Source organism: Nycticebus coucang, chromosome 5 (assembly GCF_027406575.1).
Source record: "Nycticebus coucang isolate mNycCou1 chromosome 5, mNycCou1.pri, whole genome shotgun sequence".
Taxonomy (NCBI): Eukaryota; Metazoa; Chordata; class Mammalia; order Primates; family Lorisidae; genus Nycticebus; species Nycticebus coucang.
In genome coordinates this window covers 93,324,149-93,351,892 of record NC_069784.1, presented here as the reverse complement: position 1 = coordinate 93,351,892, position 27,744 = coordinate 93,324,149, and the positions used below count along the sequence as shown (strand labels likewise).

Here is a 27,744-nt window from a genome sequence, read left to right as displayed (position 1 = left end):
CCAGGGGACACTGCTGTGTGGGAACCAACAGAGCAGTGTTACCCAATGCTCCGTCAGTTACCCAATGACTTCTTTGCTCATGGGACACCTTGTAAATATTTTTTAGAAGAAAGGATTCTGCTGTTAGAAATGCAACAATGCTCAACATCAACAACGTGATCAACTTGTCAAAAGCAAGCATATCTTTAGGCTAATCTGTAGGATAATTTCAATTATTGTTTTTTTTACCTATAATTTTTTTTGATGGACTGTTATGAGAATATCATTCCTCTGCTATCCCCCCTCATCTGGTGTACCCCCGAGATTTGTGGTTTCCTGTTTGGAATCCTTGCTCTTTTCTGTTGCAGATAAAGACCCAATCTACATGGACAAAGGAGAAGTTTATTAAGCAGAAGAGGTAAGAGGGGAGGATGAGGCAGATGGGCAGAGGCAGACGGTTCTGTCCTAGTTATCTAAGCTGAATGCACTGAGAATTATGGTTTCCAACTGTTTACAACTGCTTATGTCTGCAAATGGGCACCATGGACTCCACCTCAGCCAGAAAGTACCTTGGGTTCAGGTTTGCCCATCATTTTCTTCAGAAGTTCATAGAGGTGGACAGCGTTCCCTTGGGAGTACCAGCCAGGTTTATCCAGAGACGGCAGTGCCTCCTGCTCCTCATCATTCTCTGAAAACACAGTGACAATCATTTACTATTAATCAAGGGCGAGAACCCAGTTTTGCAGATCACACGTAGGGTCAGCTGCAGGACATGTACAAAAGGAACCATGTGGAGAAGGGAGTTGGCAATCAGGGAACACTTACGGATTATAAGCACTTTATGGGTATATATTTTTTAATCCTATGGTCTTCTTAATTGGGGGAAACAAGATTGAGGGCAGTTACTTTGCCCAAGATCTTAAAACTGGTACATGATTTATTCAGCGATATATAAAGACTATTTGACATCATGTTCCTACTTTTGCAAATTGCTTTACTAAACAAACAATCTTACGGAAGCCATTAGGTCCTATTTGTTTAGACTTGGGGATAAGAAAGAAGTTTTTATCAGTAGTCTTTCAAATTCAGGCTTAAAATTTGCACCCTAGATGCCTCAAATGCTTTGGTCCAGGGTGTGTGTGTGTGGAGTTAAGGACGATGGAGGCCAAGCACAAGTTTGCGGACCATCCCAAACTGCCCTCTCTCAGGACTTACTTCCTCACTCCAGTCAAAGCAGGGCTGGTGAAAGAGGTACAATGTCTTTGCCACTCTAGATCTTGCCAACTATTCTATATTCTATAACTTCTACACAGGCAGAAAGCTGAAGACAATTTACCCCTTAGCAAGATGATGGAGATTGAATAAAGATTGACGAAATAGATGATATACTCGAGAGGAGATTTTGATAGCTATTGGCACAGCTTTGGAAATTGTATGAGAAAATAAAAATCCCCTTTCCCCCACATTAACTGTATGGTTTAGACTTTAATTTTTTGGTCCCTTCTGCAGTGCCTCTAAGAAGGTTCCTAATGAGATCTAGTCCTATGTTGTATACAGGTGTTATATACAGAAGCTTATATAATAAGAGCCTCTTTCAGAGAACAAATACAAAATTAATAATACAAAATTGCTGTGGTCCTGCCAGGACTTAGAAGGGACGAATGGGTGGTACTGAAGATTAAGTTTCACTGGCTTCAGTGTGAGTCAACCCTGGAACAGGACAGGAGGAAAACAATGGGTCTATCTAGAAAGAAGGTGGCAAAGGTAGGCAAGTCTGTGATTAAAAACACATCTCAGGCACTGTTAGTACCTTTAACTAAAATCTCCAAACCACTGCTTAGAGTATAACATAAGCCACCTTGAATAAGGTACCGGAGAATTTAAGATTAATAAATGAACTGTTGGTTACTATAGTTGCAATGGAATAGAATGCTGTTGACACAGGGTCTGGCTATGTTGCCCAGGATGGTCTTAAACTCCTGGCCTCAAGTAAGTCTTCCAAAATGCTGGGATTACAGATGTGGTCCACTCTAACCAGTCCTTTACATATTTTTAAAAAGTGTCCCTATGGCCAGGTACAGCAACTCATGACTGTAATCCTAGCACTTTGGGAGGCCAAGACAGGAGGATCACTTTGGGTCAGGCATTTGAGACTACACTGAACAAGAGTGAGAGAACTCATCTCTACAAAAACAGAAAAATTATCATGGCATGATAGTGTACTGTATTTTAGTGCCGATAACAGACCAAGACCCTATCTTCAAAAAAAAAGGTTTTTGTTTTTTTGTTTTTTTTTTTTTTTAAGAGACAGAGTCTTGCTCTGGAGTGCAATGGTTTTTTAGCATATGATATCCCTCTGATGAGCAAATTTGTGCTCCCCCAAATTCCTATGTGAAGCTTTAGTTCCCAGTACCTCACAGAATGTGACTACTTAGAAGAATCTCCATAGTTGACCACCTCCCTATGTTGACCACCTCCTTAAGTTACTGTAATTTTCATAGACCACACATATAACACATGTATGTATCACTACTATAGGCCAATTCCTTATGCTGACAACCTCTGTATGTGGTCAACTTCCAGAGATTCTACTGTCTTTAGAGATGGGACCGGTAAAAAGGTGACTAAGTTAAATGAGATTGTTAGGGTGGGCCTTAATACTATATGGTATCCTCCTAAGAAGTGGCAATTAGGACACAGATAGATGCAGAGTAAAGACCATGTGAAGATACAGGAAGTCGACGGCCATCTATAAAAGGAGAGGAGCTTCAGAAGAAACCAATTCTGCCAACACTTTGGTCTAAAACTTCACAGCCTATGGAACTGTGAGAAAATCAATTTCTGTTGTTTCAGAGAACAACAGAAATTTGTTGTTCTACACTACATTTGTTGTACAGTTTGTAGTACTATATTTTGTTATGGCATCCCTAGCAAACTAATGCTCAAGACTTATTTCCTTTTTTAAATTAATTTTTAAGTAAAATCATAATTACCCCGTTTCTCCGAAAATAAGACATCCTCCGAAAATAAGACCTACTTACAGGAAAGATAAGACGTCCCCTGAAAATAAGACCTAGTGCATCTTTGGGAGCACACCTTAAAATAAGACATTGTCTTGACGTTTAAAATTTACTCTTAGTTATTTTGAAATATACCCTTGCATTGTGCACATCGGGTGAGATGCCACCAAATGCCCTCTCTCCTTCCTCCAATTGTCCTCCCCTCTTCACCCCTTCCCCTTGCTAGACTATATTTGTGTTTTATCATGCATAAATAAGACATTGCCTTATTTTCGGGGAAACAGGATATATACATTTATGGGGTACAATGTAATGATTTGATATACAATGTGGAATGCTTAAAGCAAACTGATTAACATAGCCATCACCTCACTTAACTTGTTTTTTTTTTTTTTTTTTTTTGGTAAGACGTTTAAAATTTACTCTTAGTTATTTTGAAATATACCCTTGCATTGTGCACATCGGGTGAGATGCCACCAAATGCCCTCTCTCCTTCCTCCAATTGTCCTCCCCTCTTCCTCTTCCCCTCATCACCCCTTCCCCTTGCTAGACTATATTTGTGTTTTATCATGCATGTGAGTATATAAATGTTTATACATTATTTCCTTGGTTTCATAATAGTATTGAGTACTCCTTTCCTTTTAAATGCAAATATTAGCATAACATGCACATGGTTCTGCTATTTTTAAAACTATTCTATATCAGGGGTCCTCAAACTTTTTAAACAGGGGGCCAGTTCACTGTCCCTCAGACAGTTAAAGGGCCGGACTATAGTTTAAAAAAAAGACTATGAACAAATTCCTATGCACACTGCACATATCTTATTTTGAAGTAAAAAAACAAAACGGGAACAAATACAATCACACCGCCTCATGTGGCCTGTGGGCCGTAGTTTGAGGACCCCTGCATAGTACATTGTGGTCTGTCTCTCTTTTTTTCTTTTTTGGAGATAAGGTCTCAGTCTGTAGCCCAGGAACAAGGGCAGTGGCATCATCATAGTTCACTGCAACTCAAACTACTGGGCTGAAGCCATCCTCCCACCTCAGCCTCCCAAGTAGCTGGGACTACAGAGTGTGCCATCAAGCCTGGTTAATTTTTCTACTTTTTTGTAGAGACAGAATCTTGCAATATTGCTCAGGGTGGTCTAAACTTCTGACCCTAGTAATCCTCTTGCCTTGGCCTCCCAAAGTGCTGGGATTACAGGTGTGAGCCACTGCACCCAGAATGTTGAATTTCATTCTATTATGTTCCATAATCTAATAGGCCTTTATTGACAGACATGAGGTTAATGCCAATCTTTCCTGTTACAAGGAAAGAGTCACAAACATCAAAGGATCCTCTTGGCCTGGTTAGATCCAACAGAATTTGAGCTGGAAACGCAGCTCATTTTCTTTCTCTTCTTGTTTCATTGTTTATTTCTACAGTACAATTATTTCTATATTTCACAGAATGTTTAAGACACTAAGAGTAGTAATGAATGAAATGGCCCAAGTCCCGGACCTTAGGATGCTTGTATTCTGGAGGAGATCTCTTAACCTATTTGAGGCTATGAAACAATAGCTTCTGATTAAAAATGTTTATTATTCCTTTGATTTCCAGAATCAAAAATCTGTGAATTTGAATAGTTCATAATTGTTTTTATAAATCTTTCCTAATTCTAAGCTGGAATCCCACCTCCTCCAACTGTATATTTGTATACATACTTTCTCCAATTTTTCGAATGAACACTAAGACTTTTTTAAGTAAAATATTAACACAAGTAAGCATTACTTGTGTTAGGGACAATAACAGAAAAGTTATACTTTTAAAAGAAAATAAATGCCCTACCAGTGAGCTGGAAAAATTTAACAGAAGAGAAAGCCTGATTCTTACTCTTATCTACTACTCTTCTAGTCATAATTCTTTAATAATAGTGGCTAATTCCTTTAAAGTCTTTTTCTTTGGTTTAAATATGCTTAAGTACCAGCACAGTTTAAATATTTTTTTATCTCTTAAGCTCATGTTGAAACTTAAACCCCAATGTGGCAGTATAGAGAGGTCGGGCCTTTAAGAGGTGACTGCATCATTCAGTATTGTTATAATCAACAGAAAATGGACTAAGACAATTACCTAGCTCATTTTCATAGCTAATAGGATGAGAAGTTTATTTCCAGAGTAACAATCTTCAATTAAATGCACACACTAAGACATTGCTTAATTACTAAAGTCTGTCACTGCTGGTATAGGAACAGGCAGGCAGGCAGGGCTTTCTGATGTCTCTGATTAGAAACTGTGGCTTTGTCTGTCAAATGCTGAATTTAACTCCATACAAAGCCAAGCAAATCAACAGGCCAGACACAGTCAAAAAGCTATGTTAATTAATGAGTTTTTGACTGGTATATTGGTGAATTCAGCAAGCTTTTAATGTTGTGGCAAGGTGTTAGGAGACAGAAAGATTTCTGCATACAGCTGCTGCCTTTAGGACTCACAACCCAGTAAGAGAGAAAATTCATCAGACAATCTTCTAAATATTGCCAAGTGAAATGCACTAAACAATACTGAAGAGGAAATTACTCTGCCTGGAGCTGCAGAGGAAGGAAGGTATGGCAAAGGAGGTGTTGCTTTTGGCCTTAAAGCATAGGTAGAAGCCATCAGACAGAGGAAGGAGAGGGCATTCCAGGTATATCCTTACCACTCAAAATACCATCTTCTAACCAGCAATATCTAGTTCAAAGGAAATTTTGTTTAGAAATACAGAATCTAGGGCGGCGCCTGTGGCTCAAAGGAGTAGGGCTCTGGCCCCATATGCCGGAGGTGGCAGGTTCAAACCCAGCTCTGGCCAAAACTGCAAAAAAAAAAAAAAAAAAAAAAAATACAGAATCTAAGTCTTTACCAAGGCCTACTGAAGCAGAATCTCCATTTTTACAATATCCTGACATGATCTGTATGTATACTAAAGTCTGAGAAACGCCAATGTAGAGAGAATAGTGGGAACAAAAGCCTGATAGAAGAATGAAAAATAATCATTTCAGCAGAAGTAATGGGCACTGGTATGAAGAGACAGTGTGGGGAGGATGAAAAGGTAATTCAGAAATCAGATTGTGCAAGTAGCCTTAGGATACTACATGGAGTGTAAGCCAGTGAGATTCTGTGTGTATGTAATTAAATAATTTTTGCCTAATGAGAGTAAATGAATATATAAAAGATACTGGAAATTTTTAAAGCAAGTCACAAATGAAGTCTGTGTTAATAATAAAACGTATTTGAAGAGAGGTGGAGAGGAATTAGAAGGCCTAGTGGAAAAGAAGAGAGAGGCAGAGATGAGAGAGTTCCGAGGCAGATTAAACAAGGCTTGATGCGGTTTAATAGCTGTCAAACAGCGAAAGCAGCTTTTCAGCTGCAGCAATTTAAGGGATTGTCAAGCAAGAAGATAAAACAACCAAGGAGACCAGCATGTTTCACTGTGTTTGATTTCTAGGCGGAAGGAGAACATCAAGTTTGGTTTCAGAACACTACGTGGATCTGTCTAGTGTGGAGGAAGAAATACGTAACAGCCTTAGGAAAAGATTCGGGAGTCAGTGTACTGTTTACAGCCGAGGCTAAAGGCCCAGAAAGGGCAAGGTGGTTATGATTCCTCCAATGGGGGGAAGGGGCGGGGAATGAGTTGGCAGCACTGAGACAAGGCAGTAAGACAAACGTGGTTCCTCCGCGCAATGAATTTATATTCTTGCAAAGTGGAGCTCCCCCTCCACCCTCAGCACCGGCGGGGGTCTGGGTGACGCCGGGTGCGCAGGAGAGAGGACAGGCAGGAGCAGGTTTTGCTTCGAAGAGATGTAAGCGTTGGCAGGAATCAGGCTGGGGAGCCAGGCTCAGCCTCCTGTCCCCGGTATCGCCCTCTCGGCCCAGCCATTACCATTTGTTCCTTCGCCACCATGACAACCGCTGACGTCAAACCTGTGCGACTCGCCGAGGACAGGCTGAGCGGAGAAAAGGTTTCATTTGAATATCACTGGAGAAAATAGGAGCCGACTGACACGCTTGTGTTGTGCTTAACTTAACTGTCACAGAGGATGGCTTAAGGGCTACAAGGCTGGACCAAGGCTGGGAGATGAGTTAAGTACTTCGGGAACCCAGACGCGGTGTCATATCGCACCAGTTCACTGAGGGATAAAGACAGGGTCGGAATATACTGGGGACAGACCTGAGAAAACTGAAGTGTAACTTCGATGCGAAGGGGAGAGAGGAACTGAGGATGACTGACTTCCCTAGCTTGGTTAAGGTCCGTAGTTGGAAAAGTTCCTCATAGAATTATGGACTATGGGAAGAGAGGCATGCTAAAATGGGAGGAGGATTTAATGAGCTGCTGTAAGCACATCAAGCTTCATACGACTGGGGCTGTGGGTTGTGAAGAGTTTAGAAGACAGAAAAAGGCTTTTCTGAAGGTCAGGGTAAAGTGAAGTTGAGAGGTAAGGAAATGGGAGTCATTAGTGTATATATAGATGATAGTTAAAACTTTATCTGTATGACTCTGAAGGACAACAGGAAAAAAGAGAGCCACATACAGAATGCTGGGGAACATCAACATTTAAAGGGAAAGGTGAAGGGAAACCAGCTGTGGAAACTGGGATAAAGCAGTTAGAGGTAGTTGAAGAATCACAATTAGCAGCAAAATAAATACTCCAACAGAACATAACGAACTCAAGATTTTAAAATATTGGTACCACCCTCTCATAACAGTTCTGATGATCTTTTTTGCACTCTTAAGTGGGAGTCGACTATTTTATATCAATTCTAAAAACTGTAGGATTCATTATATCTTTTATTGAAATATTCTAAATCAAAGGTCCAGAAAATGTAGGCTGGCATGAACCTTAGACATCTAGTCCAATCTTTCCTGGATATGATAAAACTATAGTAAGCTTTTAAAAACATCTGTACAAAATGCATGAAATCCTATATATTCTGAGGTTGCTAGGCATTTTATAGCCATCATTACAGATGATTATTAAATGAGAATAGTAGTAGGACTTTAGGTCCTACTTTGTCAATCCAGACTTTTTCTCTCTGACACCACAGAAGAGAATGAAAAGCAGTAGAATGCTTTTTAAAACTAAGTTTTTATAAGATTTTCTGGAAACAACCCCCAAAGCATAAACAGAATTTTTACAGAAGTAAACATAGACAAATGGGAGTCCATTATGCTAAAAAGCTATGCAACAGCAAAGAAAACAATAGAGTGAAGAGACAATCTGTAGAATGAGAGGAATATGAGCAAACCACACTGTGATAAGGAAATAATATCCAAAATATATTAGGAATACAACTCAATAGCGAGAAAATAACCTTATTTAAAAATGGGCAAAGGATCTGAATAGACATTTTTCAAGAGATGACATATAAATTCCCAACAGACACACAAAAAATGCTCAACATCACTAATCATAAGGGAAATGCAAATTAAAACCACAACGATAATTCACTTCATACCTGCTAGAATGACTATCATAAAAGTGACAAAAGTAACTGCTGACAAGTGAATCCTTGTACACTCTTGGTGGGACTGTAAATTAGTACAGCCAGTAGGGAAAACAGTGTGAAAATCACTCAAAAAATTCAAAATAGAACTACCATATGACTCAGCATATCCAAAAGATATGAAATTGGTATGTTGAAGAGATATCTGCGCTCCCATGTTCATTACAGTACTATTCACAATAGCTTAGATATGAAATCAACTTAAATGCCCATCAGCAGATTAAAGAATAAAGAAAATATGGAGCATAATGGAATATTATTCAGCCTTAAAAAAGTAATCCTGTCATTTATAACATGAGTGGACCTGGGAGGTATAATGTTAAATAAGCCAGGCACAGAAAGACAAATACCATATGATCTCACTCACATTTGGAATGTAAAAAAAGTCAACTCATAAAAACAGAATGTAAAATAATAGTTCTTAGAGCCTGGGGTCAAGAGATTAGGGAGATGTTGGTGAAAGGACACAAAATTTCAGTTAGAAAGGAGGAATAAATTAAAGAGATATAAGAAACATCATGGTGACTATAATTAAAAACGGTACACTGTATATTTGAACACTGCTAAAATTACATTTTAAGAGTTCTCACTACATAAAAATGTTAATGTGGGGTAATACATACTGAAATAGATTGGTTTAGCCATTCCACAGGTATATAGACATCAAAATATAATGTGTATCATAAGTATGAGTAAACAAGTAAATAAAATTTACTTATTTTTTAGTGACAAGCACTTTTACTTGTCACTAAAAAATAAGTAAAAATTATGACATGGGAATAAAAAATTTTTTATACAATCTGAAATACAAAACAATTTTTTTTTTTTTTTTTTTTTGTAGAGACAGAGTCTCACTGTACCACCCTCGGGTAGAGTGCCGTGGTGTCACACAGCTCACAGCAACCTCTAACTCTTGGGCTTACGCGATTCTCTTGCCTCAGCCTCCTGAGTAGCTGGGACTACAGGCGCCCGCCACAACGCCTGGCTATTTTTTTTTTGTTGTTGTTGTTGTTGTTGTTGTTGTTGCTGTTGCAGTTTGGCTGGGGCTGGGTCCGAACCCGCCACCCTCGGCATATGGGGCCGGCGCCCTACTCACTGAGCCACAGGCGCCGCCCTACAAAACAATTTTTAAAATGCTACGTTTATTATCAGAAATTTGTTTTTGCAGTTTTTTTTTTTTTTTTGGCCGGGGCTGGGTTTGAACCCCCACCTCTGGCATATAGGGCTGGCGCCCTACCCCTTTGAGCCACAGGTTTTTTTTCACAGCCACAGAATTTTTTTAAAGTTTAGATCTAACATTTTCATACTATAAACTCAAGTCAAGAACTCTCAAGTCTTTTGATAAATATTTACACATCTATCTGGTTCACTGAGGGTTCGTTGTTATATAACACTTGTTATACTGAATCTAATTTGGGTTTCACTGTTTATGAGCCCATCACTGGGTACAGTACTAAGCCACTGTTAACTGCCTAGCACTCAATCTGGTTTTTGAATCTCATAAAGAGGTTGAGTTCAAAGTGACCATTACTCTATTATCAAATTAAGTAAAGGTATTGAATATGTGATTCACTGAACACTTTTTTGAGGAATTTTCAATTTCATTCTCAAACAGTGTAGCATGTGGCCACAGGAAAGTAAGATGAAATGCATATTAAGTATCATTCCAACTTGGCCCAGTTTGTTTGAATAATATCGAGCATCTGAATCAAAAGTAAAATAAATTATAAAGCATTTATTATGGTGGCTGCTTATTATGTATTAAGCATTAGTGTAATAAATATATACATATAATATGTTAATTTCTTATCATTCTCTTTTAAACAAAGCTAGATCTCTATATAGGTTTATACATTTTATTTTTTAATGACTATATATACATTTATATGTGTTTATAACCATTTCTAATAATTCTTGGGTTTACTTTGGATGTTCATCTCCTAGGAGAACTTCTGTGTGGTCCTCAGATGTTAATGTGCACTGAGCTTATTTGACAGGTACTTAAATAGAAACAAAAGACATGAAAGATATGAACACGCAAACTCACTGCCCTTCTTTCACTCCCTCCAAATCTGTAACTCCTCCATTCCTGATCAGGCTCTGCTTTTTATTTATTCATGTACTTATTAAAAAAGCTTTCAGAGAGCACCTACTGTATCTCACTCTGCTAGTCTCATTCTTTTTCCTCTGCAAAAGCTGATCACTCTTCATTCTACCTCTTTCTCTATCAGTTTCTTCTGTATGAATGACAATTTTAAGTAACTTTCTTGAAGGCCTGGCCAGAGAAAGGACTGTTTCATGTGTCATGATCCTCATATGTTCTTCAGGCACTTTTGTTCCAGACAATAACCCAATTGACTTATTACCATTAATTCATCCCTCAAATATTTACTTAGGCCCTAAAACTAAGGTAAAGCCTATGCCTTCCATTTTTAAAGTCAGGGAAAGATTGACATACAAATGAATAATTATGATTTAAAGTGGTAAAATAAAAATTTAATAAAAACATACGTTTATCTTCTTTCTCACCATAAGAGAAAAGAAAATATGGCATTCCATCTAACACAGTGCTTTGCCAACAGGAATGTAGAAGAAACCAAACACAACATACCAAGTGTTCGGAATGGCCTCTGACTTGGTAGATGGGAGAAGAAACCAGGCTTCAATGCATTTGTAATCACAACGTCAAAAAGGTCTGCAAAATCATTCCTAAAAAGCAAAAAAATTTCCCATAAATTTATTTTCAGGTTATAAATTAACTAGAAATAGAAGGTGTCTTCCAGACAACTCTTTTGAGTATAAACATAACTGGGGGGAAAATGGCACATTGAATCTAGGTATTAGGCTGGCTTTTCTCATGGTGGTAACAGTTATGGTGGTGAATTCAACAGTTTCTAATGGCTACAAATATTTGGAACCTCTATCTTCAAATTTGGGGATTGAAATTTGTATTTATTAGCTTGAAGAGTTAATAATTTTGTGTGTTACATGGGTCCTACAGAAAACAGTATTATAGGCTCGGTGCCTGTGGCTCAGGCAGCTAAGGCGCCAGCTACATACACCTGAGCTGGCGGGTTCGAATCCAGCCCGGGCCTGCCAAACAACAGTGATGGCTGCAACCAAAAAAATAGCCGGGTGCTGTGGTGGGTGCCTGTAGTCCCAGTTACTTGGGAGGCGGAGGCAGGAGAATCGCTTGAACCCAGGAGTTAAGAGGCTGCTGTGAGCTGTGATGCTATAGCACTCTACCCAGGGTGACAGCTCGAGGCTCTGTCTCAAAAAAAAAAAAAGAAAACAGTATTATAGCAAGTCAGGTGAAATCTTTCATAGGATGCTCAAAAAGATATTTTATTTTGAAAATCAGTATAGTATTATAATGTGGCATTTTTTTAGATGACAACTAATGAATTTTAATCTGTACTTAGTATTATACTAGGGATTATTTTAGATGCCAAAGGAAAGGTAGTCCCTCTCCCTGAGGAGCACACTGTCACATTGGGGAGACAGTATTTGCCCAACATTCCAGAGTATTTTTTACAAATCAAAAGAGCAATAAACAGAAATTAAGGTAGGGAGAAAAATTTTGTCATTTACGCTAATGTAAAATAAATTAAATCTCCTGAGTGTTTGTTCCAGAGCATGTTCTCACTACAAGGGCTTCAGCCTTAATTTACTGCATGGATCCCAAGCCTCTGTATAATTCAGACAGCAGAAAATCCCCTCACAGATAGCAAGTACATTACAGAACAAATTAACCCCCCATACAAGCTAAGGAACACAGAAAGTTGGTGGAGGTCAGTTTTGAGGCTAAAACTCACTCCAACTCATGGCAATTCAGTATTTACTGAAATATGAAGATATATTAGGGGACATGTTACAGCCCATTGTAGAATCTTGCTCTGACCATGAAAATTTTCTGGTATTGTCCATAAGAATGACATAGATAAGTATTAACACATTGAAACTTATCAGCTACTCTAATACTACTGCTATTTAAATATCCTCTCATACCTGTGAGGGGATATTTATTCAGGTTCCCCCAATAAAAGCTGGCCAGAGGACCCTAGTTTCCTAGGCCCAGGCAATTTCATGAAGGGAACCCCCTGCTTTTTTGCCCCAAGTTAATAGGCTCATTAACACTGAAAAGGTGTTTCCCAACTACCAAGTCCTGGCCAAAAGTAATTCTTAAGACCTTATATCCCTAGACAAAGGACCCAGGAGACTTTCCACCTTGGGTCTTCCCCTTTGCCAGAAGCTCTGGTTCTTTTTACTCCTTCTGTATTCCTTTCTGGCTAATAAATCCTATCTTACCACTGATCTGTGGTCTGTGGGTTCATTCTTCCAATCCCTGAGACCAAGGACCTACTGCTGAAAGAAATTCCAGTCACAGTATTATTGTACTATTTTTAAGATGATGAAGTCAAGGCTTAAAGAGGTTATATAACCTGCCACAGGTCACATAGTAAGTTGTAGAGCAGTCCCAAGTCTGTCTGATTTTCAAGTCTATGTACTGATACTTCTTTGATTTTCATGGATATCAATCACATCCCTGGATGTGCTAAATTGTACAAGTATATAGCTTCACACTGTAATGGCTATAGAGTGGCTGAACTCCACTGGGAAAATAATCTATAATTTAGTGTCCCTCAGTAATCATCTAAGCTGAGAAACCAAATTCATGGAAGATTGAGGGATGTGCAGTCTGTTCACCTTTCATAAAACTGAAAGCCCTGACCATCAGTGAGCTATGAGCATACTGACTCCCAGCACCACTGCTTTGCTAAAATGTACTTGGTGGGGGGGAAGAGTGGGTGGGTGGGTTGCTTTCAGCAGATATTGAGGTATGTTATGCGGAAAAAACACAACTTATGACTCAGCAATGTTTAGTTGATAACTATAACTATAGTATATAGTCAGCGTTGTACTATTTTTAAGATGATGAAATCGAGGCTTAAAGAGGTTATAAAACCTGCCCCAGGTCACACAGTAAGTTGTAGAGCAGTCCCAAGTCTGTCTGATTTTCAAGTCTATGTACTGATACTTCTTTGATTTTCCTGGATATCAATCACATCCCTGGATGTGCTAAATTGTACAAGTATAACTTGTACATCATAATTAGTTAACATCATAACTATAATGATATAGTCAGGGTTGACACTTTTTAAAAAGCACTGGACCAGTGTGCTATCAGTTTTTATAAGACAATGAACATGAAACAACTCATCACTTACCCCAGGATATATTCACAGAGTAGTCTACAGTAATCACTGTGAGAACTGGTAATTAACAGAAGAATTTTGCCCGCATTCTTTAGCTGTCGAAGCCACTTTTTGACAGATTCAGGACATCTATGTAAATATCTGCCTGGATCTCTTTTTATTTCTGGAAAATACATTCCACAGTTTTCTGAAAGACAAAAATACCAGAGAGTTTTAAAAGAAATATTTTTGACATGGAATATTCTCAAACAAGTTAATCTCTTTCAAAGCTACTATAGACAAAAGGCGAAAACTACATTCGAACAACTTAGCAATGTTGCTCATACTGTTTTTAAGAATACTTTCTTTTTAGATTAATTAGGCTATACACAATTAGGTTACACTGTTTGTGTTTGTAAGGTAAAGTTTAAGTTGTAGTTATATCCTTCACCCAGGAAGTATGGCATATATCTGTGTAATGTACTTGTTAAGTGAGAATTTACCAAACCCCTTTCCTTCTTCCTCTTACTTGAATTTAGCTGAGTTTTTCTCTCCTGTGGGCCTGTAGTTGTTATCTACTAGTTTCAATTTAATATTGAGTACATGTGATACTTGTTTTTCCATTCTTGTGATACTCTGCGTAGGAGAATGGTTCTCCAAATCCTTCTAGGTTGTTAGAAAAGATACAAAATATGATAGTTGAAAATGTCAGTTGATAACATTGGCTGGCCATTTGACAAGAATTGATAAACTTTTCAAACAGATAAGGAATACCGTATCAACATTTTCAAACCAGTGAAAAAACTTACTGCATCTGAAATATCAGTTACTAATAAATATTCTTGTAATTATTAAATATATATTTGCTGAATACAGATAAGAAACAAATAAGCACTCAGATAATGCACCAGGAACACATCTTTGGCATAAAGTAGCTGAGAAGGGAGTAGGGTTCCTTAGAGTCACAGTAGTGTTCCAGGTAGAACCCATATTAGGGGAACCAGTCTACAGCCTCTGAGAAGCACAGAGATGTTAAATGGAAAAACCAGAGCAAAATAAGCCAGAAGACAAAAGTAAAAAGCTACTGCTGCTAACAGGGAAGACTGCAGGACTGGAATCACAGAACTGGGAGTGCTGGCTCTGCCCCGTTAGAGAGTACAGTAGGTCAGGCTGAGCTCCAAGGCAGATGGTGGCAGCATCCCCAGATGTCCTGGCTAACCTCATCCACAGTGCTTGACTTAGTGCCATGTATGTATGTATTTATGTATTTTTGAGACTCTGCCCTGGGTAGAAGGCCATGCTCACAGCAACCTCAAATTCTTGGGCTCAAGCGATCTTCTTGCCTCAGCCTCCTGAGCAGCTGGGACTACAGATACTGGCCATTACATCCAGCTAATTTTTTTATTTTTAGTAAAGAAGGGGGTGTCCCTCTAGCTCAGGCTGGTCTCAAATTCCTGAGCTCAGGCAATCCACCTGCTCTAGCCTCTTAGAATGCTAGGATTACAGGTGTGAGCCACCATGCCGGCTGACTTGGTGCCTTTTAAAGTTGTGTGTATGTAACAGATAATTGCAGGTGTTTTTTTTTTTTTTTTTTTTTTGAGACAGAGTCTCACTATGTTGCCCTTAATACAGTGCCATGGCATCGCAGCTCACAGCAACCTCAAACTCTAGGGGTTAAGCGATTCTCTTGCCTCAGTCTCCAAGTAGCTGGGACTATAGGTGCCAGCCACAATGCCCGGCTGTTGGTTATTTTTTTGTTGTTGTGGTTGTCATTGTTGTTTGGCAGGCCTGGGCCAGGTTCAAACCCACGGAGCTATGGGTACCAAGCCAGATAATTGAAGATTTGGTTGAACTGTTACTGGATTCATAAAGCATTTTTGGAAGTATTGTTCTCTAAGCATGATAAAACAAACAAGCAGATAAAGAGAATGCACGTTCTCACTTTCTCTAACTGCGTGCATAGACAAAACAACAGGTTAAAGAGCTTGTACTGAATGACAGACTCTGCGATACCTGCATATGGGACACCTGAGTAACTCTGTTCAGTGGGATGCACTTGAAATAACTGAAATAAAAATTTTATTTCAAGAGTATCAGAAGAATCTCTAAGTGAAACAAATGGAACAAATGGAAGCAAATACTGCTGTCTGCCTAATAGTGTGCTCCCCAACTTCGTGGTGGACAGTTCTCTGGTTTTGTTTGAGGTTTCATCTATCAGTCTACACATATTGTGGCAATTCCCTCCCTTGCCAGGGATTTGTTTAGAATGTTCAAGAGAGCCATTCACGGAAATGAGACCCAAGAAGAACATTGCTAGAGAACTTTGAAGTATTATATGTAGATAAAAAGTAATATACAAAGGGGAATGTCCTCTCTTCTACTACTGGAATTTGCCACGATTATAAGTTCAACTTAGGACTGCAATAGCCTTCTTCAACACAAAGTACAAATCTGACATACCAGGGATGGCAGAGTGGAAATAAGAAAAGATTCTGGCTTCCTGATGACATCACTGGGTTTTGGATTGAGCCTAACTAACCATCATTGAAGTAGCACCCAGCCTCTGGACAACTTCTAGTCATATAAAATAACTCACTTTAATAATAGCTTAAACATTAAGGATATTTATTATTTATAACTTAAAACATCTTGATTATGAAAATAATCACAAAAATATCATATTCAGACCAAAAAAAAAAAAAAAAGACAAAAGAAAGACTATGTTAACAATGTGAGAATATTATTTAGACATCAGAGGACCAAGAACAAAAACAAAGTTTGTGCTCTTCTTGTATTCTGCTCTACAGGAACTTTTGTGTGTAAATCACTGGGATCTCTTGCTATCCCATAAGCTAAATAATTGCCCTTAAAAAGATTAAAACATATTTTCTGCTTTACAGAACAGGGACCAGTAAGAAAAGGCCAATGTAAGAAAGAAATAATAATAAAGCTAAACAGTTAAGAATTAAATAGTTTAAGTGGATGACTACCAAAGTAATTTCAGAGACTTGTCTCTTGCTCAGAACTTACTATACCTAAGGAGTCATATGTGAGACTATTTCAGTTAGAAGAAAGAATTTTGTCTTGAAAGGAATTTTATGGGCTGCATAACAAATGATTTATACTATATAATGCTAAATTATAGGGAAAACTTCTGGATTCAGGAAAAAAACTGTTGAGAAAGTTTTCTTCTTAGCTATACAGTACGTGCTTAGTGCCCTCTAGTGACCCAAACAGAAGTTACTGTTTAAAAAGCTACTGTTATCATTTCTAAACCAATAAAAAATTTTTTTTAATTTCTTACCTAGATTAATTTCACTAGTGTCTTAATTAGCAATACCTAATTCAAAGGAGTGAAAACATAATAGTTTAATCATAAAATCACTCTCTTAAGAAATAATGAAATTTCTTTGTTTTCTTCACAAGCTAGAATGAAGTGAACAAATTAAAAAAGATAAGTCCTATAAAATTAAATACCCAGTGCTGGATTATGAATTGCACTTACTAAAAAATATCACTGGAGAAAATATTTTTGTCCCCTGTAGCCTCAAATCATTAAGAAGAGATATAATTAGACAAAAGGACACTTATCTTTCTATTGAAATCAATCTATTAAACTAAAGGAAGAGTTGTATTAAACATACCATGTGAATTATAACTGTCTGTTAAATTATTTTCCAAAAGAGAATGTAAACTATTTTTTTTTTGAGACTATAAACTCTTAAAGGCAAGAAATACATATGCTTGGCATGGAGCAAGCATTCAATGTATGAATCCCTAAATTAGTGCAGCGGCAGACATGGAACATTTGTTTCTTTACATTCTAATATAACTTATAAGATATGGCCAAGTGTGAGTGACCAAAAACTGTGTTATTCATGTACTATATAAAAATCACCCTATTAATGTATGCTTTCATTTTTTTTACCCCCACTGGGGGGAAAAATCATGTTTAATTACGATACTAAAAGATCAACACCAAGCAAAACAGGGAATTTAGATCAAAGGTGCAAAGAAATGGTATTATTTGTTCTTAACTCACAAAGCAGTCTGTGTTTTCACTTGACCTCTAAAGGAATTCCATTTCACTGCCACTTTATGTAATTCATTTTCCTGGCCTCTCTACCTCATTTATATCCTTAGATGCTGATATTTTCTACGTCCAGCTGGGATAAATTTTTTAAAAAGCTGATTCTAAAGAAAAAAAGGTTAGCTATCCTACGTTAAAAATGTGGTTGATAACAGTCATAAAAATAATAGCAAAGTGTTGGAACAGTAATACGTACATAAAAAGGCCTATACATATTAAACAGGATTTAGGGACCTCTCGTGGTTAAAAAAAAAAATAGTGCAGCTTGAGTATCAAAAATACTTCTTTAGTTTAAGAGACAATTCTGCCACATCACTATTTATATCATCACTGAATAAGTAAGCATTTTTCTTGTTAACTATGTAACTACTGGTGGTGTGATTTGTGGCTACGGTTTTCAAAGCTGTTACCCAAGAGGATTAGAGATACGGATGCTAACACCTTCACCCTCAGCCTCCAACTAAGGTCTGTTACTGTTCCCATTGCAGAACATAATTTAAGAGAGATTTAAATATTTATAGTTTTTATAAGTTATGTAAGAGAATGCTAGTGAACAGCTAAAATGTTTACCTATGAATTGTTTAAATTTACTTGCTGTAGAGATAGTATTTTTTGGAAAAATAACTAAAATTTTTCTTGGCTAAGAGACACTGAAATACTTTTTGGAGGATAAAAGAGATAAATTGCTTTTCTTCTTAGAGGGCAAAGTATACAATTGGAATTTGATATTGAGACAGATTTTCTGTCTATATAACAGACATATGATTTGTATCTATTTGTATTTTATTTTTAAATAAACCTAGAATATAAAATAATTAATAAAAACTAGAATATTTATTTTAAGTAAAATGAGAATCTATATGCTAAATATAATGCTTAGAAAATGATGCCAAGTCAGAACTTGGAGATAAAGTATATAATATATTGAAAAACATAATTCATAAAATTTATACTTTAACAATATCTGACTTCGGGCTCTGTAATGTAATTCACATATATGTTCCCTACCCCAAAGATTTTGGTAATTGGTCTGGGCTAGGCTATCACATTGGTATTTATTTTTAAATCTCCACAAGTCATTCTAATATGTCACTAGGACTAAGAATTATTGCTCTGAAATATAAGACTCTATTACTGTCTGCATATTTTGCCTTCTTCACTGGAATTTTCGATTTTATTGTATCTTTAATACCTAACAGATAGGCATAATAGGCAATTAAAAAATATTGACTGTTGATTATCTTAAATGTCATTGTGGATGATGATCTTTAAAATTTTTACTCTTACTTTATACCAATTAAGCATAGCATGCTAGATTGAATTAAGTACTCCATTTATAGAATAGTAGATTTCATACCTATGGACTAGGGAAAAAAGGAAATGGAATTCTTTCAGAGAAAACTTACGTAAACAGTTTAAATCAACACAGACAAGCTAAAGAGACTTCTTTATCTTTCAAAAGCCATCAAAACGGCAAACCTTGGAATACACTATATAAACATGGTTTCTGGTCATCAGTGTTTTTCAATTTTGGGATGTTAATATCTTTAGATAGGATTACATATGTACCCTACCAGTTTATCACAATTGGCCCAATACATATTATATTATACTTGGCATAGTCAACTCCCCTGTTGCCATCAGAATTCACAACCAATATGATGCCAATATGAGTTCTAAAATAATTTAGCTTCCTTTTTCTGATATGGTTATTGGACAGCTGTAAATCTGGAGAGAAGTTTTTTTTGTGTGTGTGTGTGTGTGGTTTTTGGCCGGGGCTGGGTTTGAACCCACCACCTCCGGCATATGGGACCAGTGCCCTACCCCTTTGAGCCACAGGCGCTGCCCCTGGAGAGAAGTTTTAACAACCTGCCTGGTGTTACTAACATAACGAATCCTCTGATGAAGACACTGACTGTTGAGAGAGACAGCAGCATATCCATCTGGTGACAGAAAGAACTACATATAGTAACATCTGGAAAGGCTGTAACATCCACAAGGTGACTTGGTGAGGTAAATTTTATAGGGATTCATGTAGTCTTAATTAGGTTGAAAACTCAGCCATATGTTCAGCAATGGAGGAGCTGTTGCTTTTTGGCAACTTCAAAATATGGAGCCTGTAATCAGCTCAGTTCTAAGGTATAGACAAAGCGTAATTAAAAAGTTTAGGGACCATGTTGTACAATTTAATTAATTTTATGTACTTGTGACACTGTCATGTTTTTGGAAAGATATTTGTACTCTAGAAAGTGGGGCAAGAATAATGTGTTCCTCATTCATAGCCCTAGGCATTGGCTCTGTATGTGTTCTTAAGAGGAGAGGTACATTAGGACCAGAATGTTCAGAACTAGGACAGCAACAATTCCCACCTTTCAGACTAAAACTGAATTACCGGTTCAATTCTGGATGACACTGTTCAAGAGAGAGTGTGTCTGAGACAATACATGGGCACGGACATCAGATAAAAGATCTCTTTTGAAAAATAGAAGGCTTATGCTGGGAACAGGAATGAAGAGAAGAAAGAGTTGAACATGCCAATGTAAGAACAGTGACAGTGCTACAGGCAAGTGGAAGTAGGAGAAGTATTAAGTTATGACACCTGAATCCTGGATTCTCAAACTGGGAAGCATGACAAATACCCTGCAGCACTTGTAGCAAGTATCAATGCCTGTCCCCTACCCTAAATATCTCTGGTGGGGCCCTAGAAATTCACATCTGGCCAATCAGGCATTTATAAACCTATGAAATAGGTGGTTTTGAAGGCCCATTTTAACTCTAGGATTGCCTGAGTCTATGCCTCGATGGTGATGTCCAGTCAGATAACTCTTTAGTCACAATAAACACCTGTTTCTACAGCGTTTCTCCACCTCTAACACAGGTCTTTTCTTAATATACATATGTATATTATCTTTCCCAAATAGGATTTCTGAAGGGCAGCGATTCTCAAACTCAAGGGTAAATTAGAATCACCCAGAGGGCTGATTCAATGGGTGTGGGGGATGCAGCCTGGAAATGTGTATTTCTAACAATTTCCCAGGATGGTTGACAGTCAAAGACCACACTTTGAGAATTATTGCAGTAGAATACTCTTTTAAAACCAGATAGCTTTTGAAAGCACTTTTCCCCTAGTGGAACTTGATCTTCACTATTTTTAGCTAGGAATGCAGAAACTAGATTAAGCACATTTAATGCTATCAGGTGAAAATTTTCAAACCTGTGTCTTCTGTTAACTTGGATCTAGAGCTGGGTATGGTGGCACATGCCTATATTTCCAGCTGTCCAGGAGGCTAAGGTGGGAAGATCCTGAGCCTAGGAAATCAAGTCCCACCTGGGCAATACAGTGAGACCCCCCCCATCTCTAAAAAAAAAAAAAAAAAAGGATCTAAGCCAAAAGCTTTTTAAGGTTTTAAACATTATTTTCATTAGCTTTGTAAAAAGGATACACACAAGGGTAAAAATCCGATTGTTTTTCAATGTACTATTTTGCATTAGTTTTGATTTCTCAGCCATGAAAGCAGTAATTTTGTGTAGGTAAAGCAAAAAAGAAACAGAAGGCATTCAGTCATAATCCCACAGATGGTAGCTTCGCGCCATTGGCTCCTCAGCCAAGCACATACACCAAATGCCTGAACCTGCGGTTCCTCAAAAGAGGGAGGGGAGGGAGGGGGAGAATGGGTGGAGGGAGGGTGGGATTGGTGGGATTACACCTGTGGTGCATATTACAAGGGTACATGTGAAACTTAGTAAATGTAGAATATAGATGTCTTAACGCAATTACTAAGAAAATCCCGGGAAGGCTATGTTAACCAGGGTGATGAAAATGTGTCAAACTGTTTATAAAACCAGTGTATGGTGCCCCATGATCGCATTAATGTACACAGCTATGATTTAATAATTAAAAAAAAAAGAAAAAAAAAGATTATCACCAAGTTTCTCATCATAAACTTTTGAAGCCAGAATTAGTGGGCTAATATATTCCAAGTGCTAAAAGAAAAAAAGAAATTGTTTCATTTCTCTTGGATAAATATGTTAAGTGTCTGACAACTTTTTAAAAATGTACCAAACTAACAGGGATTAATCTAAAAATAACTGTGCTAAGTGAAAGAAGCCAGACAAAAGATGCTTACAATATGATTCTATTTAAAGAAATTTCTAGAAAATTCAAACTAATTCATAATAACAGAAATCAGATCAGTGTTTAGAGGAAGGAAGTAGAGATTAAAAAGGGGCACAAAATTTGGGAGCATGTTTAATATATTCATTATGTATTAATTATGGCAATTATGTTTGATACCTGGCGATATATAATAAAACTTATCAAACTGCACACTTGAAAAAAAAAAGAACAGAAACAGCCAGGATCCTAGGCCTTAACTGCACTTCTAAAAGCATTTACTTTTTAGTAAAGCTTATTATATTTGAAGTGGCATTTTCCATGTTCTCCTACATGTGATCTATATATAGAATACATATTCAACTTATTGTACATATTATATTCTAGGAATATGTGCAGTGAATCAGGTTTCCAAAATGGACACAATATTATCTCCCATCTCACAAGTTAGTCTCGAGCTGGAGCTGACTGCTCCATTCCTCTGAATCTGGGCAGGACCTTTTAATGCTCTGACCAATAGAATGTGGCACAAGTGACACTGTTAGTTCCAGGTGTAGCCCCTTTAACTGGCCTGATAGCTTCGGCTCCCTATCTCTTGGAAGCCAGGTACAATGTAGGATGTGCCAGCAATCTGAGAAAACCGTGTGGTGAGGAGCATGTCAGACAAAGAACTTGTGTGCAGGTACTGAAATGGCAAGCCCTAGCTGAGTGCTGAGCTAAAAGCTTCAGCTGGAAGTGAGCTCCCTTGGACATCCAGCCCAGTCAGGCCTTCAGATGATTGTAGCCTCAGCTGATACTTGTCTGTAACTAACGGAAAAGTCCTAAGTGAGAAGCACCCAACTGAACCCCAAATCATTTGTGACAATCAACTGTGGTTTTAAGCTAATTTTTGTAGTGGTTTTTTTCCTATGGAATAATAGATAATCAAAACAAGATGCTTTGGAATGAAGTCAAAATTTTAATTATTTTCTCTGTGAAATTCAAGATAAGAAAACATTTATAAATCCTTCTAGAAACATCTGAAATAAAAGTAATTAGGTTCTAAATTGTTTTTCTTCACCTCCAAAAGCCCTCCACTATTATATAATAGTTATATATAATATATAAATAATTTACAAAATGTAAATACATAAACAGTTTGTCACCATAAATCTTTTAAACTGGTTTAAAAATTTCAAATTAACCAGCATTTAAGGTTAAGTTCTACATAATACTTCTGACTTCTCATCTACTTTAAATATATACTTAGAAATTGAAAACAACCAATTTCTGAAAACAACCAATTCATTTTAGAAGTAAAAAATGAATCTCTTGGGGATGTCTGCCCTCCATTAAATCTCAACTCAAAAACTTTGATATTTCTTTAATAAAACATTGGTCTTCAAAGAAGCATGCATTTTAAAGATCAAATTTTTATCACAAGGGTGCACTGTTTCCTTAATTACTTTAGTTCAAATAATCTTCAGTGTCTTTAGAAATATCTTTTCTTTCTAATAAAGCCAGAAGTATGCAGAGCTGTATCTCACAAGAAATACATTTAGAAACACACAAAGATTATAATCATAAAGAATTACTTATTCACTGTCTGGCCTCGCAGTGTATTACATAAACATGACAGCTCCAGTAAGGCTCTTAAGTCTGCCACATTTATGGCTAGCACACACAGAATAGTTTAACAGATACTTTAAGGAGACATTACTGATTTTCTTTTTTTTTTTTTGACATTACTGATTTTCATCATACATTTCCACCTAAATCTGAATTGTATCAGATATATCTTCTACATGGTTTTTCAAAATACCAGTTGGACAGTTACCCTATGTTAACTGAAAAAAAGAAGAAAACGAACTCACTTAAGTTTCAGATCAGTGACATTTTAATTCAGGTAAAATGTTTTGATTGAATTATAATTTTGTTAATAGAAGAGAGAATTAGAGTAATTAAATAATTTCTTTTGATATAGCCAAGAAACACATAGGATGTATTTGTAACCTGCAACATTTCTTGAGGAATATGAATGTCCTAAACCTAGAGGGATTAGGGTTCTTAATCTAGAGTCTATTCTTTGGGCTCAGTGGGTGAATGAAAGCCTAACATGTTGTTCATTAGTGTGTTGTGAGTGTTACGGATTAGAGCAGGGATAGGTGGGCTCTCTAGCTTTCATAAGATTCCTGGGGTGAGAGACATGCAACCCCGCTCCCCAATGAGGTGAAGAGCCACAGATTTAGATTCTCCTAGAATAACAGAGTCCAATAAAAAAAGCATTCCAATACTCTGTCTTTATTGTTGTCAAGAATAATCTTATAAAAATGTCTTAGAAAAAAAGAGATTCTTTATAATAGGTAGTACAGAATTTTTGCACAAATAAATATAATTTCAGGACTCTATTTTTTATATATTCTAAGTCCAATAAATTTATACTTATTTAGGATAGGTAAAAAAATGGTAGCTGTAGTTAATTTAATTTGTAGGTTGAGAATTATATCAAATATATAACTAAAAACATATGTAAAACATAATATCCTGATGTTAAAATTATACTGAAAATAAAAATATTTAAAGATTAAATTATTGCTTTAAAAATATGATACATTCTTGCTACAGAAAATTCAATTCATTATATTGGGGTTTCTACTGCTGTGTAATGTAATACCATCTAAAAACATGGTGGCTTAAAATATATTTCTAACTCTCATGATTCTGAGGGTTGACTGCACTCAGCTGGGTGGTGGTTCTCAAAGTGGTGCTACCCAGATGTCATTGGGTCTGGAATCATCTAAGGTTTCTTCACTCATTGTCTGGCACCTGAGCGGGGCTGGGTGGAACAGTGAGGGCTGGTAAACATCTCCCCAGTTAGCGAGCTTGGGTTTCCTGTGGCTAGTGGGTCTCAGGGTAGTTAGACTTCATTAATGGTAGCAGAGAAAGTATTCTGAAATAAGCAAAAACTGCAAAGGCTTCTTATGACCTAGTCTTACAAGTAGACAACAATACTTCTGCTGCATTTAACTGGTGCTGTAGAGTAAGCTCATTTTTCAAAAAGAAGAAAAAAGAAAGGTGTTAATTTTGGGAGGCATGATTCATTTGCAGACTAGCTACAAACATCCTAATACTTCTGTGTAATTTCTGCCAGTATGTTTCTGTTCATATGTAACCATGGGGGAATTTCAAGCATACCACATACAGTTCTGTTATCTGTGTTTTTGTTCAGCATCACATTTGAGGGATTTCCTATGGCATTAACATTTTATTTTGAAAGATTTTTCAGGGTTTTAACTTAATCTCAAAGTTTTAAAATGGATTATTTATAATAATTATCCTTATAATAACTAACATACTTTGAATGATTATTTTCTCCCAACAGTTCTAAGACCTTTGTTACTATTAATGTATTTGATCCTATAACAACCAGGGATGGATCCTATATTGTATCTATTCTGCAACAGAGAAAACTGAGGTACAGGAAGGAACCTGTCCAAAGTCACATAGCTACCATGCGGCAAATCAGGATTTCAACATACCCAGTCTGTTTTCAGAGCTTGTGCAACACTGCTTCTCCCATAACATAGCATTTGGGGACTATATAGTAACTTCAGGGTCACCATAAATCCTTATTTCCTTTTTTTTTCATATGGTACACTATTACATAATGTCACAGTTTAGGAGCTTTGGGGTTAATTGGAATTTCAGTGAGAATCTGGAAAAATTTGGATAAGTCAAATTATGTTTCTGTAGAGGAAAAAAGTATCTATCAATATGCATTCTAATTATAATCATAGCATCTAGAAATCACCTCTGTCAAACCTGTCATGTGGAATATGATTAGTGACCACAGACTTAGCTCTAAGATTACAGTTAATAATATACCAGGGAATGGAATAGAGTGTTCAAGAATCCTAGTCTAGGCTCTGCATCCATAGTTCAGTGGTTAGGATGCCAGACACATACACCGGTGCTGGTGGGTTCGAACCTGGCCCTGGCCTGCTAAACAACAATGTCAACAACAACAACAACAAATAGCCAGGTGCTATGGCGGGTTGCCTGTAGTCCCAGCTACTTGGGAGGCTGAGGCAAGAGGATCACTTGAGCCCAAGAGTTTGAGGTTGCCATGAGCTGTGATGCCACAGCTTTCTACTGAGGGCGACATAATGAGACCCTGTCTCAAAAAAAAAAGAATCCTAGTCTACTAAATCTCATCACTTACATGTCTAAATCCAGTATATGTATTTTTAGATCTTACTTTTACATCTTGTGACCACTGTCTTTTAAGGAAGAAACAGAAATCAAATACTTTAAATGGCATACCTGTTTAACTCTGTTGCTACTGAATAATAATTATAAGATTCAATTCTGCTCTTCCTCAAGATTTCTACCTATAGAAGTTCTTTGAAATCACTGAGCTGATCTTATCTCTGTTAATCTGCTAATTGAGCCCTTATCTGAAATAGGGGGAAAAAAACAAATAAATGTCTCACATTAAAGGATAAATATTATCTCCCTTCCTGGAATGCCCAGCCTTCCCTCTGCTGCCTGGTGAACCTGGGAGGCTTATCACAAGCCTCCCTGGTGATCCTGGGAGGCTTATTACCTTCTGTGCAGAGCCCTCCTAATGACCCTACCCGCCATCATGCCATCTCTGGACATCCATTATGACATTCATCACACATGTACAGTAGAACCTCCATAGTTGACCACCTCCCTACATTGACCAATACCGTAAGTTGACCTAATTTTCATAGACTGGACAAGGTCCACATGTACTCAGTGCAAGTTCCTTATGTTGACCACCTCCATATGTTAACCAGTTTGTTATGGTTCATGAGGTGGTCGACTTGCAGAGGTTCTACTGTATTTTTCTTTCTTTGGAGACTGAGATCTTTTAGGAAGGGAACTGTGTTTCTATTCATGTTTATGTTCCCACTGTCAGGCAAAATATTGTAATAATTGCAGAAGTAAGTGTATGTGCTAGGAGAGCTACCAGCTTAGATTCACCAGATGGCCATAGAGACCACAAGCTAAGAAAGAGATGTATAAGTATCAATATAATAGCTGTGATTTCGTTTCTTTGTGCATAAAGCCTGTAATATTTACTTTCTGGCCCTTTAAGAAAAAGTCTGCTAGTTCCGGATATATAGTATTTCATAATTATAGGACAGTAACTTAAAAAGAAACAAATAGTTAGACCTCATTATTAGAAAGTACCAAAAGATATTATAATAAATAATATCATTAATTTGCTTAAAAGCTCTGTAGACCCTCAGCAGAAGGAATATTACATCGTTCATGATAAAACTTCTGAAAGACAACAGAAGTTTGTCCTTTTATCACAGTGAATCCCCAGGCCTGATTTAACTGCCCCTCAATTATTCTCTGTCCTGGGTCCACTAATAGTATAGCCCATAAGACACAAGAGGGGTCTCTTCAGTTGGACACATTCTGAAAACAAATCTGAATCTGCCATTGCTATTGCCCTATAATTCTAGCACACTTTATTTTTAGTCTCTGAGTAAAATGCTTCAGGCTCACTTGGTTTGTCTGTTAATGGAGCAATGGCAGGGGCCACAGCACAACAAGCTCTCTCAGGCACAGAGAGATCAGATGGTAATATTTTCCCTTGTTAATGTCAGAGGAAATAGGAAGATCCAAAATGCACATGATGACATGATGACATCATCAGAATGAGCTAAAGAGCCTGTGGCTTGGGATGAATAAAGGCTCTGTTGCCTAAATACACTCTTAACAAATTACCTGTGCAAAAAACAGAAATGTTTTTTCTTGGAATAGCAAATTAAAGATGTGTCCAGGTAAAATCTGGGACAGATTTTAGGGGCTAGC

General features: G+C 37.2%; 1 protein-coding gene across 2 annotated transcripts in view; it reads right to left on the bottom strand.

The window, feature by feature from the left end:
• Positions 1-27,744, bottom strand: part of NT5DC1 (5'-nucleotidase domain containing 1) — a 141,512-nt gene that overhangs the window by 17,695 nt on the left and 96,073 nt on the right. For both annotated transcript variants that reach the window (XM_053591767.1, XM_053591766.1), the window contains exons 7-9: positions 13,742-13,916; positions 11,125-11,222; positions 549-667 (exon numbers count right to left, since the gene is read on the bottom strand). In XM_053591767.1, coding sequence (XP_053447742.1) covers positions 549-667; positions 11,125-11,222; positions 13,742-13,916 — 392 coding nt within the window. The remainder of the gene's footprint in view (positions 1-548; positions 668-11,124; positions 11,223-13,741; positions 13,917-27,744) is intronic.